The 15,520-nt window shown below is 40.4% G+C and overlaps 1 protein-coding gene across 1 annotated transcript in view; it reads left to right on the forward strand.

The window, feature by feature from the left end:
• Positions 1-9,480: 9,480 nt before the first annotated feature.
• The window catches only part of SLC25A36 (solute carrier family 25 member 36), a 35,367-nt gene continuing 29,327 nt past the window's right edge, over positions 9,481-15,520 (forward strand). Inside the window, exon 1 of the mRNA XM_023192104.2 lies at positions 9,481-9,763. Within this exon, the coding sequence (XP_023047872.1) occupies positions 9,723-9,763 (41 nt within the window). The 5' untranslated portion in view covers positions 9,481-9,722. The remainder of the gene's footprint in view (positions 9,764-15,520) is intronic.

The raw sequence follows: 15,520 nt of genomic DNA on the forward strand, positions 1-15,520 counted from the left end.
GTGTTTCCTAAACAAAGGAATGAACACACAAGACAACACAAGACAAGACAAACATGGCGGCCGCCCTGAACGACACGCTCCGCTTTATTTTATACAGTTGTTTGTGGAATGTTACCAAGTCACAAGACACACTGTTGTTTTCCTGACCTTTCCCTGAAAATCCAGAAAATTTCTGGATTTTCAAGATGTTTACACATAAACAAGCTCCCAGGGTCTGCCGTTTACAGCTGGCTCCTTTGTCCTCCCTGCAAACGGAAGGAACACCCTGCTTCGTTTGCAAGAGCAGGACTTATCGAGAACGTCTCGTTTACGAGCACCTAGTCCTCTACACATCTCCCTGGGACACAGCACCTGGGGGAAGGGGCAGCTGTGGGCACAGCTTCAGCAGACTTAAACATTCCTGCCTGCCAGCTCTGAAGAGAGTGGCAGACTCTGCTAATGGACAGACTGGCTCCTCAAGTGGGCCCCTGACCTCTGAGCGTCCTGACAGGTTGACAATTCCCAGCAGAGGTCGACAGACTCATCATACAGGAGAGCTCCGGCTGGTATCTGTCAAGTGCCCCTCTGGGACAAACCTTCCGGAGGAAGGAGCAGGCAGCAATCTTTGCTGTTCTGCAGCCTCCGCTGGTGACACCCAGGCAAACAGGGTCAGGAGTGCACCCCCAGCAAACTCCAGCAGACCTGCAGAAGAGGGGCCTGACTGTTAGAAGGAAAACTAACAAACAGAAAACAATAGCATCAACATCAAAAAAAAAAAAGGACAACCGAGCAAAAACTCCATCCAAAGGTCACCAACAGCAAAGGCCAAAGGTAGATAAATCCTTGAAGATGAGGAAAAACCAGTGCAAAAAGGCTGAAAATGCCAAAAAACAGAATGTCTCTTCTCCTGCAAAGGATCATAACTCCTCGCCAGCAAGGGAACAAAACTGGATGGAGAATGAATTTGACGAATTGACAGAAGAAGGCTTCAGAAGGTGGGTAATAACAAACTCCTCTGAGCTAAAGGAGAATGTTCTAACCCAATGCAAGGACACTAAGAACCTTTAAAAAAGGTTAGAGGAATGGCTAACTAGAAAAACCAGTTTAGAGAAGAACATAAATGACCTGATAGAGGTGAAAAACACAACACAAGAACTTTGTGAAGCATACAGATTATCAATAGCCAAATCAATCAAGTGGAAGAAAGGATATCAGAGATTGAAGATCAACTTAATGAAATAAAGCATAAAGACAAAATGAGAGAAAAAAGAATGAAAAGGAACAAACAAAGCCTCCAAGAAATATGGGACTACATGAAAAGACCAAACCTACATTTGATGGGTGTGCCTGAAAGTGACAGGCAAAATGGAACCAAGATGGAAAACACTCTTTAGAATATTATCCAGGAGAATTTCCCCAACCTAGAAAGAGAGGCCAACATTCAAATTCAGGAAATACAGAGACCACCACAAAGATACTCCTCGAGAAGAGCAATCCCAAGACATAAAATTGTCAGATTCACCCAGGCTAAAATGAAGGAAAAAATCTTAAGGGCAGCCAGAGAGAAAAGCTGGGTTACCCACAAAGGGTAGCCCATCAGACTAACAGCGAATCTCTCAGCCAAAACCGTACAAGCCAGAAGAGAGTGGGGACCAATATTCAACATTCTTAAAGAAAAGAATTTTCAACCCAGAATTTCATATCCAGACAAACTAAGCTTCATAAGTGAAGGAGAAATAAAATCCTTTACAGACTAGCAAATGCTGAGGGATTTTGTCACCACCAGGCCTGCCTTACAAGAGCTCCTGAAGGAAGCACCAAATATGGAAAGGAAAAATTGGTACCAGCCACTGCAAAAACAAACCAAAATGTAAAGACAACCAACACTATGAAGAAACTGCATCAACTAATGGGCAAAATAACCAGGTAGCATCTCAGTGACAAGATCAAATTCATGCATAACAATATTAACCTTAAACATAAATAGGCTAAATGTACCAACTAAAAGGCACAGACTAGCAAATTGAATAAAGAGTCAAGAGCCATTGGTGTGCTGTACTCAGGAGACCCATCTCACATGCAAAGACACATATAGGCTCAAAATAAAGGGATAAAGGAATATTTACTAAGCAAATGGAAATCAAATAAAAGCAGGGGTTATAATCCTAGTCTCTGAAAACACAGACTTTAAACTAACAAAGATCAAAAAAGACACAGAAGGGCATTATGTAATGGTAAAGGGATCACTGCAAGAAAAAGAGCTAACTATCCTAAATATATATGCACTCAATACAGGAGCACCCAGATTCATAAAGCAAGTTCTTAGGAGACCTACAAAGAGAGTTAGACTCCCACACAATAATAGCGGGAGACTTTAACACCACACTGTCAATATTAGACAGATCAATGAGACAGAAAATTAACAAGGATATTCAGGACTTGAACTCAGTTCTGGACCAAGTGGACCATCTACAGAACTCTCCACCCCAAATCAACAGAATACATATTCTTCTCAAGACCACATAGCACTTATTCTAAAATCGACCACATAAAACACTCCTCAGCACATGCAAAAGAATGGACATAATAACAGACTCTCAGACCACAGAACAATCAAATTAGAACTCAGGATTAAGAAACTCACTCAAAACCACACAACTACATGGAAACTGAACAACCTGCTCCTGAATGACTACTGGGTAAATAACAAAATGAAAGCAGAAATCAATAAGTTCTTTGAAACCAATGAGAACAAAGACACAATGTACCTGAATCGCTGGGACACAGCTAAAGCAGTGTTCAGAGGGAAATTTATAGCACTAAATGCCCACAGAAGGAAGCAGGAAAGATCTAAAATTGATACCCTAACATCACAATATCACAATTAAAAGAACTAGAGAAGCAAGAGCAAAAAAATTCAAAAGCTAGCAGAAGACAAGAAATAACTAAGATCAGAGCACAGCTGAAGGAGATAGAGAAACAAAAAAAAAAACCCTGAAAAAAATCAACGAATCCATGAGCTGTTTTGAAAAGATTAACAAAATAGACCGCTAGCCAGACTTGTAAAGCAGCAAAGAGAAAAGAATCAAACAGACACAATTAGAAATGATAAAGGGGATGTTACCACTGATCCCACACAAATACAATTTCCATCAGAGAATACTATAAATATCTCTATGCAAATAAACTAGAAAATCTAGAAGAAATGGATAAATTCCTGGACCATACACCCTCCCAAGACTAAACCAGGAAGAACTCAAATCCCTGAATAGACCAATAACAAGGTCTGAAACTGAGGCAGTAAGTAATAGCCTACCAACCAAAAAAAGCCCAGGACCAGACAGATTCATAGCTGAATTCCACCAGAGGTGCAAAGAGGCACTGGTATCATTCCTTCTGAAACTATTCCAAACAATAGAAAAAAAGAGACTCCTCCTTAACTCATTTAATGAGGCCAGCATCATCCTGATATCAAAACCTGGCAGAGACACCACAAAAAAGAAAATTTCAGGCCAATGTCCCTGATGAACATTGATGTAAAAATCCTCAATAAAATAGAGGCAAACTGAATCCAGCAGCACATTAAAAATTTATCCACCACAATCAAGTTGGTTTCATCCTTTGGATGCAAGGCTGGTTCAACATACTCAAATAAATAAACATAACCCATCACATAAACAGAACCAGTGATAAAAACCACATGATTATCTCAATAGATGCAGAAAAGGCCTTTGATAACATTCAACACCCCTTCATGCTAAAAACACTCAATAAACTAGGTATTGATGGAACGTATCTCAAAATAATAAGAGCTATTTATGACAAACTGATAGCCAATATCATACTGAATGGGCAAAAGCTGGAAGCATTCCCTTTGAAAACCATCATAAGACAAGGATGCCCTCTCTCAACACTCTTATTCAACGTCATATTGGATATGCTCTGGCCAGGGGAATCAGGTAAGAGAAAGAAATAAAGGGTATTCAAATAGGAAGAGAGGAAGTCAAATTCTCTCTGTTTGCAGATGACATGACTGTATATTTAGAAAACCCCATCATCTCAGCCCAAAAACTCCTTAAGCTAATAAGCAACTTCAGCAAAGTCTCAGGATATAAAATCAATGTGCAAAAATCACAAGCATTCTTGTACACCAATAATAGAAAAACAGCCAAATCATGAGCAAATTCCAATTCACAACTGCTACAAAGAGAATAAAATACCTAGGAATATAACTTACAAGGGATGTGAAGGACCTCTTCAAGGAGAACTACCAACTACTGCTCAAGGAAATAAGAGAGAACACAAACAAAGGGAAAAATATTCCATGCTCATGGATAGGAAGAATCAATATAGTGAAAATGGCCATATGGCCCAAGGTAATTAATAGATTCAATGCTATTCCCATCAAGCTACTATTGACTGTCTACACAGAATTAGAAAAAAACTTCTTTAAATTTCATATGGAACCAAAAAAGAGCCCATATTGCCAAGACAATCCTAAGAAAAAAGAACAAAGCTGGAGGCATCATGCTACCTGACTTCAAACTATTCTACAAGGCTACAGTAACCAAAACAGCATGGTACTGGTACCAAAACAGATATATAGACCATTGGAACAGAACAGAGGCCTCAGAAATAACACCACACATCTACAACCATCTGATCTTTGACAAACGCGACAAAAACAAGCAATGGGGACAGGAGTCCCTATTTAATAAATGATGTTGGGGAAAACTGGCTAGCCATATGCAGAAAACTGGAACTGTACCCCTTCCTTATACCTTATACAAAAATTAACTCAAGATGGATTAAAAATTTAAATATAAGACCTAAAACCATAAAAATCCTAGAAGAAAACCTAGGCAATACCATTCAGGCATAGGCATGGGCAAAGACTTCATGACTAAAACACCAAAAGCAATGGCAACAAAAGCCAAAATTGACAAATGGGATCTCATTAAACTAAAGAACTTCTGCACAGCAAAAGAAACTATCCAGAGTGAACAGGCAACCTACAGAATGGGAGAATATTTTTGTAATCTATCCATCTGACAAAGGGCTAATATCCAGAATCTCCAAGGAACTTAAACAAATTTATTAAAAAAAAAAAAAAACCAGCCGGGTGCAGTGGCTCATGCCTGTAATCCCAGTACTTTGGGAAGCTGACGCGGGTGGATTGCCTGAGGTCAGGAGTTCAAGAACCACCCTTGCCAACATAATGAAACCCTCTCTCTATTAAAAATACAAAAAAAAAAATAAAATTAGCTGGGCATGATGGCGGGCACCTGTAATCTCAGTTACTAGGGTGGCTGAGGCAGGAGAACCACTTGAACCCAGGAGGTGGAGGTTGCAGTGAGCTGAGATGGCACCATTGCACTCCAGCCTAGGTAACAAGAGTGAGACTCTGTCTCAAGAACAAAAACAAAAACAAAAACAAAACAACAACAACAAAAAACCCCATCAAAAAATGAATGAAGGATATGAACAGACACTTCTCAAAACAAGATGTTTATGTGGCCAACAAACATATGAAAAAAGCTCATCACCACTAGTCATTAGAGAAATGCAAATGCAAACCCCAATGAGATACCATCTCATGCCAGTTAGAATGGCGATCATTAAAAAGTCAGGAAACAACAGATGCCGGAGAGGATATGGGGAAATAGGAATGCTTTTACACTGTTGGTGGGAGTGTAAATAAGTTCAACCATTGTGGAAGATGGTGTGGCGATTCCTCAAGGATCTAGAAATACCATTTGACCCAGCAATCCCATTACTGGGTATATACCCAGAGGACTATAAATCATTCTACTATAAAGACACATGCACACATATGTTTATTGCAGCACTATTCACAATAGCAAAGACTTGGAACCAACCCAAATGCCCATCAATGTTAGACTGGATAAAGAAAATGTGGCACATATACACCATGGAATACTATGTGGCCATAAAAAAAGATGAGTTCATGTCCTTTGGAGGGACATGGATGATGCTGCAAACCATCATTCTCAGCAAACTATCGCAAGAACAGAAAACCAAACACCCCATGTTCTCACTCACAAGTGGGAGTTGAAAAATGAGAACACATGTGCACAGGGAGGGGAACATCACACTCTGGGGCCTGTTGGGGGTTGAGGGGCAAGGGGATAGATAGCATTAGGAGAAGTACCTAATGTAGATGACGGGTTGATGGGTGCAGCAAACCACCATGGCACATGTATACCTACATAACAAACCTCCACATTCTGCACATGTATCTCAGAACTTAAAGTATATTTAAAAAAAAAAAAAAAAGGAACTGGTAAGTAGCAAAAAAAATCTCAGAAAGTTTTTTACTCTTTTCAGTTAAGAGAAGGATGGAATATACGTAAATTTAAATTTATATAAACATTTTCCCTAACTTAAAAAAAAAAAAACTATATATGAATTTCAAACTTTTTTGCACCAAAAATTCATACTCTTGTTATAACATATGTGAACAAGATCTAGTTTGAGGCACTAAAAAGGATAAGACATCAGCTTGAAAGCAGTCCCTATCAGAGCAGCATGAATTGAAGCAAGAACAAAAGTCAAATTTTGGTCAAGATTGGGTGGAAGAATGGGGAAATCAAGGATGCTTTACAAAAGTTTGATGGGGAAAATTCCCCCAACGAAATCTGAAGTTTACAAATGGATAACTTGTGAAGTTTACAAATGGATAACTTGTGTTTCACCGTGTTAGCCAGGATGGTCTCGATCTCCTGACCTCGTGTTCCACCTGCCTCGGCCTCCCAAGTGCCAGGATTACAGGAGTGAGCCACTGTGCCCAGTAGAAAAACAATTTTTATCTCTTCTGGGACTGATTCTCGAGCTGTGAAAACTGATGGAAAATAGAGTTGTTTTACAAGTCAACTTTTTACAGTGAAAAATCAACAAAATATTCTGCATGTACAAAATATTCTTCCCTTAAGTTTTCCAACATCAGCTTCATTTCTTGGTATCAGGGATGCTTCACTTTTTTAAATCCTCCTCACCCCTAAGTAACCTCTCCCAATTGTCTTCCAAATACCATCCATGATTGCATTCCCTGTTCTTTCTCTCCAGTTTTGTTTGTCCTTTGCTTATCTTATTTACTCTTGTAGCTTCTATCACCCTTTTAGTGATGGCTCAAATCTACATTTTCAACCTTTTCAAAGCTCCAGGCACCTATTTCCATTGCCAGCCAAATATCCTTATGTCTAAATCCACCTATATTTAAAATTTACCATTTCACATGGACACAAAGAAGGAAACAACAGACACTGGGGTCTGCTTGCGGATGGATAGTGGGAGGAGAGTGAGGACAGAAAAAGTAATCAGGTACTGTGATTATTACCTGGGTGATGAAATAATCTGTACACCAAATCCCGTGACATGCAATTTACTCATATAACAAACCTGCACATGTATTCCCTGAATCAAAAAAGTTGGAAGGGAAAAGTAAAAGAAAGTGGTATTATGGGTAACTCTGCTTTCTGGCTAACTTAAACTCGGATATAGGTACTGCTTAGTCTTTGAGGAGTCTGACAAATTTGGCATTCCTCAAATTTGTGCCAAACTCCTTAGAAGTGCTGACTGAAAAGGTATAAAATTCAGTCAGAAACATCAAAGAATCTGACGCCATTTTTTTCTCTGATAAAGTTTGATTCTGTTAATATTTGCCCTTCTAGGTATTTTTTTCTTCTCTCGCCATGTTTTCCTATGCCGTTGTTTTAGTTTCCAACACTGCTGCAACTGTGCTTTTAAAATATCAAAATTTTGTATTCACATATTAATTTTTTATATTGTAATAAACTGTTTACCAACTAAAAAAAAAAAATAAACCTAACTCCGAAGTTCAAAAAAAAAACAAACAAAAAAAAAACAAATGGATAACTTGTTTGCAGAAGGGATGAGATAATATTGAAGAGGAAGCCTGCAGTGGCAAACAATCCACATTGATTTCTGAGGAAAAGATTATTCTTTGGTGTGCCATAATTGTAGAGGACCTGCAATTAACAGCACAAATAATAGACAACACCATAGACATCTCAACTGGTTCTACTTATACATTTCTCACTGAAAAACTGAAGTTGAGCAAATTTTCACGTGATGGGTGCAAGACTGTTGCACCCAAATCAGCTGCAGACAAGAGCAGAGCTTTCAATGGCAATTGTAAACAAGTGGGATCAATATATTGAAATATTTCTTTGAAGAATTGTAACAGGAGATCAAACATAGCTTTCCCAGTATGATCCTGAAGCCAAAGCACAATCAAAGCAATAGTTACCAAGAAGTGCAAGTGGTCCAGTCAAATCAAAAGTGGACTGGTCAAGAGCTGAAGTCAGAGCAGCAGCTTTTTGGAATGCTCAAGGTATTTTGCCTGTTGACTTTCTGGAGGGCCGAAGAACAATAACATCTGCTTATTACAGGAGAAAGTGAAGCAAAGCTTTAGCAGAAAAACACCTGCGAAATCTTCACCCCAGAGTCCTTCTCCACCAGGACAATGTTCCTGCTCATTCCTCTTTAAATAAGGGCATTTTTCCATGGATTTCGATGGGAAACTATTAGGTATGCATCTTACATTCCTGACCTGGCTCCTTTTGACATATTTTTGTTTTCTAATCGTGAAAAATCTGTAAATGGCACCCATTTTTCTTTAGTTAATAATGTAAAAAAGCCTGCATTTTCATGATTAAATTCCCATAACCCTCAATTCTTTACAGATGGACTAAACAGCTGGTATCATCACTTACCAAAGTGTTTTTAACTTGATGAAGCTTACGTTGATAAACAAAGTTTATATTTTTAAATTGTATCTTTTAATTCCATTTTCTATGAACTTTTACTTTATTATTTTAAAAATAAACCCGAGTGTTTAAATTCTACTTGCCTTTTTTACTTATTACACACCTCGGGAGATTTTTTGCCATATGGAGTCACCTCATCCCTTTGTCACGATTGCATAATATTCCATAGTAGGAATGTTCCATGATTTATCTCTTCATTCCCCCACTGATTTCAATTTTCTGCTACTACAAGCATTGTTCCTAATTCTGTACTGTTTGTGAGCCTGTACAGGAGTATCCATGCACAAACCTTTTTATGCATTGTGCGAAATGTTACTGAGATAGACACCAAGGGAATTGCTGGGTCATAAATCCAATTTTTTCAAAGTAATTCTCTTGTGAACCCGGAACCAAGGCAATTTTTCCCGCCCCGCCAGTTCCCTGTTCAGGAGAGCGCAGCCGTGATTGTCGCGTTCATTCTGGTCCGGGCGCCCCAGGTCTCAGGTGCGAGAGGCGCGGTGACCTACCACCCCGCGGGCACGGGCTCTGGCCACGCCTCGTGGCCCCTTTCATTGAAAGAGCCCACGGGGATCACGTGAAAGAGCCCTGCAGAGTGCGTGACGTCACGATGCTCAGACCAATGGGAGCCTCTGTTTATGTCGGGGGCCATCAAATAGTCATCTTTCCCCTACCATCCCCCGCCCACCCTCTGTCGCGCAGCGCCGGGTAGCTCTCAGCCTTCGGTGGAGGGCGGCGCGCTTAGGCAGGCCCTGGGGCGGCTAGAGTGCCGCGGGGAGGGCTGTGCCGGTTGCTTTCTGCAGCCGCGTCTCGGCCAGCTCTCCTCGCCGTCCCCGGGGCGCTGTGCGTCTCCAGTCCGGGACCGAAGCCGCCTGCCGTAGCGGGCGGCCAGATCCGCGTCCCGCCTCAGCGCCCGGAGGACATGCGGGAGAGAGAATGAGCCAGAGGGACACGCTGGTGCATCTGTTTGCCGGGGGGTACGGTCCTGGCGGGGCGTGCGCACTGGGGCTGAGGGTGCTGGGGCCGAAGACGCAGGCGAGAGGGGCGGGGGGGGGGGGGGAGGGGGCGAGGGGGGGCAGGGGGGGGGCCTGGGCGGGGGGCGGCCGCGGGGCGGCGGGGGGGGGGAGAGACCCGGCCCGGGGGGGGCGGAGGGGGCTCCGGTTCGGGGATGCGAGGGGGTGAGGCCCGGGCCCTAGGGCGAGAGAGGCCCAGGCAGACAAGGTTGAGGGTTTCATAACCCGGGCCGGGAGTGAGGTTTGGGCCCGCGGGGCCTGGAGTGAGGCGGAGGCCGAATTCAAGCGTCTCAGGAGATGCCGGCGAGAACTGGGGTCGGCGCTTGATTATCCGACCGCCTCTGGCCCCGGCTGCACGCCGCAATCTAGCGGGTGTCAGGAATGCAGGGCCGCTTTGAGTAGCCTGGCTCCGGATTTCGCGTAGGTTGCATGGCCCAAGGGGACGGGGCGGAAAGTGCGGAGGCTGAGGACAAAATGGGCGCCGGAGCCTGCTTCAGCCTTCGCTCCTTGCCGCGCGCTTGGGCCTCCGCACGTCACTCACGCCCCACCTCGGACCTCGGCCAGTTCATTTCCGGGCTCGGCTTTGCAGGGTGGGTGGTAAGGGGGCTACGGGATCCAGCGGGGAGGGCGTTGGTATTCTCCCGTTGTTGCTGTGGGGTGTTTCTAGGCCTTGGAAAATTTCTTGCCCTAGCTTTTCCAGGTGGTGAATGGGGTGCAAAGCTTTGCAGTACTTTTGGGGTCAGATTCCTTTCGAGAAAACCACCCCTCTTGTACACCGTTTGCTTTTCTGCTGCTTAGAAGAAAGTAGGAGTGGAGAGAGGTCAGTTTTTTTTGAAGATAGTGTTAATAGTTACTATGTGTGTGCAAGATTAGGACTAAGCCCAAAGTCTTAGTTCCCTGATTGCCAACATGAGTATTAGAGCTGCTAATTTAGCCTCCTGTTTAGATTTGTTCCTTTATATCATTTGGAGAATCATAGCAATTTTAAGCGTTACTTATTTGGAGGGTTATAAAGAGTTTTCTTATCAAAAATGGCTTCGGTGAATTATGCTGAGACTCCTACCGGCATCTTCTTAAATACTACAGTTTTTAGATCCACCACTTTTAAGATTATGAAAGATATACATGCAGTTCTGTTCACGGTGTCTTGCTTTGAGTTGGGCATATGGACTCGATTGAGCCAATGATGGCAATACTTTATTTAAGTTGGCATACTTTCGTTCAACAAATATTTATTGTACACCAGTTATGGGCCAGCCACTGTTCTGGCATAAAAACAGTATTTTTCTATTAATCTGTGAGACCCAGTTTAGGCAATTGGCTTTTCATATTTCTGAAATGTTTGCTACCAGTCATCAGGCAAATTAGATCTTTTTTTAAAAAATTCAGTAGCTGTGTAGATGCTCTTGAAAAAATCTCATGCAAATAATTGAGTTCGCTCGTGTAATTAGATCTGTAACACCTGAAGTGAGGAGACCACAGATGTAGTCTAGCATTATTTTAATTTGGGTGAAAAATAGACACTGTTATTTCAATTGCTTCATCTATAAAATTAGGAGATTGTATTATATAATCTCGAAAGCACTTCTCTAGCTCCTAACATTTCTATTACTCCGCGTTCAGGATTCATATATCAAGTTTTGTTAAAAATGGGGCATACTTATTATATTTGAAATAAATGTTAGCTTGATTGCACTAATTTCCCACTTTGGATTAGGATCATCATTTTGTTATTATAAAAACATGTAAATATAGGTTTTCTGGTTTAAGAACAGGAATGGGAGGTTTTTGTAGCATGTAAACACATAGATTAGGAGCTCCATCCCGTCCCCGCCAGTCTAGCATATGTAGTTTATTTAGACTATTAAATGAGATATTGGTATGTAGAATCTGATACAAGGTAGGTGCTCAGTCATATAATTTCTCTTCCTTTGCATTTCTTCTTGATTTTATTTTTATATGTGGTTACGTAAGTGAGTTAAGTAAAACACACCTTATCTATTTTAAGAAAGCCCAGTATATTTTAAAAGAACCATCAGTAACCTGTCACAGTGTATTTAATCTTAGGCAAGGGTTTTCAGAATATGGAGCCTTTGAGTTGTTTTTCTGATAAGGAAAATTGTAATATTCAAATATGTTTATCAGAATCCCAGATTTCTAACAGCCTAGTAACTGTATTGTTAAACACCATCACTGGACCTTGGTTCTGGGTGAAATACTGACATGCATAACTCGTGCTTTCTTTAAGACACCCTTTGATCCCATTATGCTTTTGCCAGAGTTAATATGCAGAGTTTGTAAGGTCAGTAGTTAGGTTAATTGAGTTAAGGAACCATATCATGGCAGCCTGTAAAAAAGATGTAAATATAATTTAATTTTATTTGTACCTCTAATACTGTATGTATATAGAGATGAAAGCAATATGAAATGTATTTTTAAAGACTGAGAGAATTATACATTGTCCAGTTATTGTATCAGCGGCATGTATATCTACAGAGGCAGCTCATTTTTTTTGTATTTGAGGGAGATACTGTCTCATATAGGAGCTATATACCTTCAGATTTTATGTAGATGAAGTTTTTTCTTTGTAGCTTCTATGACAGAGAATTTAATATATGTAGTGAGTAAAATCAAAGATGATCTAAGAACTGTCTGTTTTTATATCCTGGAGCTCATTCATTTGCTCAATCATTATTATTTATTTAAACTCCCATTTTGGTATAATGAATGATATTTGTTAAATTATTTCACCGGTTTTCTTGAAGATCAGGGCAGAAGTAGAATACTTAAAAGAATAATTAATGTGATTTATTTCCCCTTCACTCTGACCATATTTTTATTAGTCTCATTTCCTTAATTTTTATTACCTCTCCTTTTCCTCTGTCTTGCTCTGTTTAAGCTGCTGTTACAAAATACCAAAAACTGGTGGCTTATAAATAACAAATATTCCTAACAGTCCTGAAGGCTGGAAAGTTCAAAATTAAAGCAATAACAGGTTCGTTGTCTGATGGTGGTCTACTTCCTCATAGAAGACACTCTCTTGCTGTATCCTCATGTAGTAGGAGAAGCTAGCCAGGATCTCTGGTGTCTTCTAAAGGTAGTAATCCCAAATGTCAGGGCTACAATCTCATGACCTAATCACCTTGAAAGTGTCTACCGCTTAATACTATCACCTTGGGATGTGAGTAGGATTTCATCTTACTAACATTGGAGGAGACAAACATTCAGACATCCTCCTCCCCGTTTTTCCTTCTAAAAATGCATTCTGTTCTTCTTACTAATAGATTGCAAAACTAAGGGAAGTTTCTTATCCTGTTGGATAATATTCTCAAAGAAACCACTTTTCTGTAAATGGATTACTGTAGCAAAGCAGCTACCATTTTTCTGCAAATGGATTAGTGTAGCACAGCATTGTGGGTCAGGGATTCTCCTTCTTGAGACCCTATTTGTGGTCTGAGAGTTTAAAACTGTTTTCATAAAAATACTAAGACATTATTGGCACAAATGTGTTAACATTTGTCCTGATGGTGCAAAAGCAATGATGGGTAAAACTGCTGATGCCTTAGCATGCATCAAGGCAGTGGCACCAGACTGTAGTCATCATATTCACCTCCGGGTACTTGCAATTAAAAAAAAAGCCAGTTTAACTTAAGAATGCTAATTTTATTAAATCGCAACCTTTGAATACCTCTATATTTAATATTTTGTGTGACAAAATGGGAAATAGGCATAAAGTAACTGCATGCGAAAGTGGGGTTCTGCATTGTTTCAGTTGTAGGCTACGCTAGCTTCTTTTTTTCATGGAGACCCGTTCTTTCTTAACGATTAATAGACTGACTACTCAGACTAGACATTTTCTCAAAAACTGAAGGAAGCCTTTTTAAGGAAAACCACTGATAGCATTTGTTACCAATGACAAAATTCTAGTTTTCAAACAGAAATTTGAATTTTTGAATTGACCCGTGTCCCCCAGCCTTCCAATACCTAAGGATGTTTCTGATGAGATGGTGATAGTAAGTGTACATTTTTAAATACGTTTAGAATGTTTTGAAAAACCTGCAAACCCAGTGAACCGGTATTTTTCAAATGATCGATATATATATGATATCATAGAGTCAGGCATGGGTAAAATAGTCATTCAGATTTTAAAATAGACCAGTGGATTTTAATACAACAGTATGAAAAGTTTACTGGTATAGTTCAGATTCTACATTGCAACTAACCTTTAAGAACCTACCACTTGTCCAGTTTTAATATAGTATTGAAGAATATCGACATTTATCTAAAAAGGGACTGTCTTGTTTAGTAGTTGTTTTCATTAACTAGAAGGCGTTAAGTGCTATGGGAAAAAAGTGCACCTTTAAGGGCTGTGGTGGGAGTGTACTCTAGGACTAAATCGAATGATGATGAATCTTATTGAGAAGGTGACATTTGAGTAAAGACTTGGAAGGGAGAGAATTAGCTATACAAAAGGAACTAGCCCCAGTAAGACCCTAGCCCCAGTAAGAGTGAGAGAATGAGGCAGGTATGGCCACAATGATAGAGCCTTCTTAGGCCTTTAAAGGACTGTGACCTTTTCTATTGAAATGGGAGGAGTCATCATAGAATTTTAAAGGCTAATTGGTCTCTGTTAGACTATGCATGGGTCAGGGGCAAAAGTAGGGAGTTCATTTGGCTATTTCAGTAATCCACTTGAGTGATAATGGTGATTCAGACTAGGTTGGAAGCAATGGACATTGTGAGAAGTGGTTGAATTCTAGCTAGACTTGGAAGGTAAAGATAGTAAGATTCTTGACCTATTGAATGCAGAGTGTAGAAAAAGAGCAAGGAATAACTCCAGGGTTTTTAGTTTGGGCACCTGGAAGGGTGGAATTGCTGTCAACTGAGATGGGCAAGGTTGCAGATGGAACAGAGTTGGCGTAAGGGGAGATCAGAAGTTCCATTTTAGACATGGTAAGTTTGAGAAGTAGAGAGGTCAAGAAGCTGGCTGTTTAAGTGATTGGATGTACTAGCCTGGAGTCCAGGAAAGAGGATTGGACTAGGGATATACATTTAGTAGTCATTGGAACATAAGTGGTGCCGTGAGCCTAGTTGAGATCACTAAGGGAGTGAATATAGAGAAGAAGGGACCAAGAACTACCCTCTGGGGACTTCAATAAAAGAGAGCAGGAGAAGAGGAATGAGAAGAAGAGGAATGAAGAGAAGAGGAGGAACCAGCCAAGTAGACTTCATAGTGACTAAAAAAATACGGTATTCTGAAATCCAAATGAAGCAAATATACAAGATCTAAAAAGGAGTAAATAATCAACTATCCAATGTTGGTGTCATTTAAGATATCTGAAAGCTGTTAACCACTGAATTTAATTGAGGACCTTTGGTGACTTTTTCAGTAATTTCCAGGGCAGGGGAGTAAAAGTAGTAGGAGTAGGAGAGAAATTAGAGACAACAAATAGACAATTTTAAGGTTTGCTGTAAAGGGTAGCAAAGAAGGGGGGAAATTTACTAAACCTACCACATTCCCTCAGCTTGTTTTGTTCCTATAATGGACTTTTTTTTTTATTTCTCAGTATCGTATCCTACTGTTTTTCCTTAAAATAGTAAGCACTTTGAGGCCCCCAACAAAGGCATTGCTGTTTCTTGAAAGACCTATTTGCACAGAGATTTTCGTTTTTGTTTTTTTAAACCAGTCTTGGTTACACTGGGCCTACCTTTACGAAAACC

Source organism: Piliocolobus tephrosceles, chromosome 2 (genome assembly GCF_002776525.5).
Source record: "Piliocolobus tephrosceles isolate RC106 chromosome 2, ASM277652v3, whole genome shotgun sequence".
NCBI lineage: Eukaryota > Metazoa > Chordata > Mammalia > Primates > Cercopithecidae > Piliocolobus > Piliocolobus tephrosceles.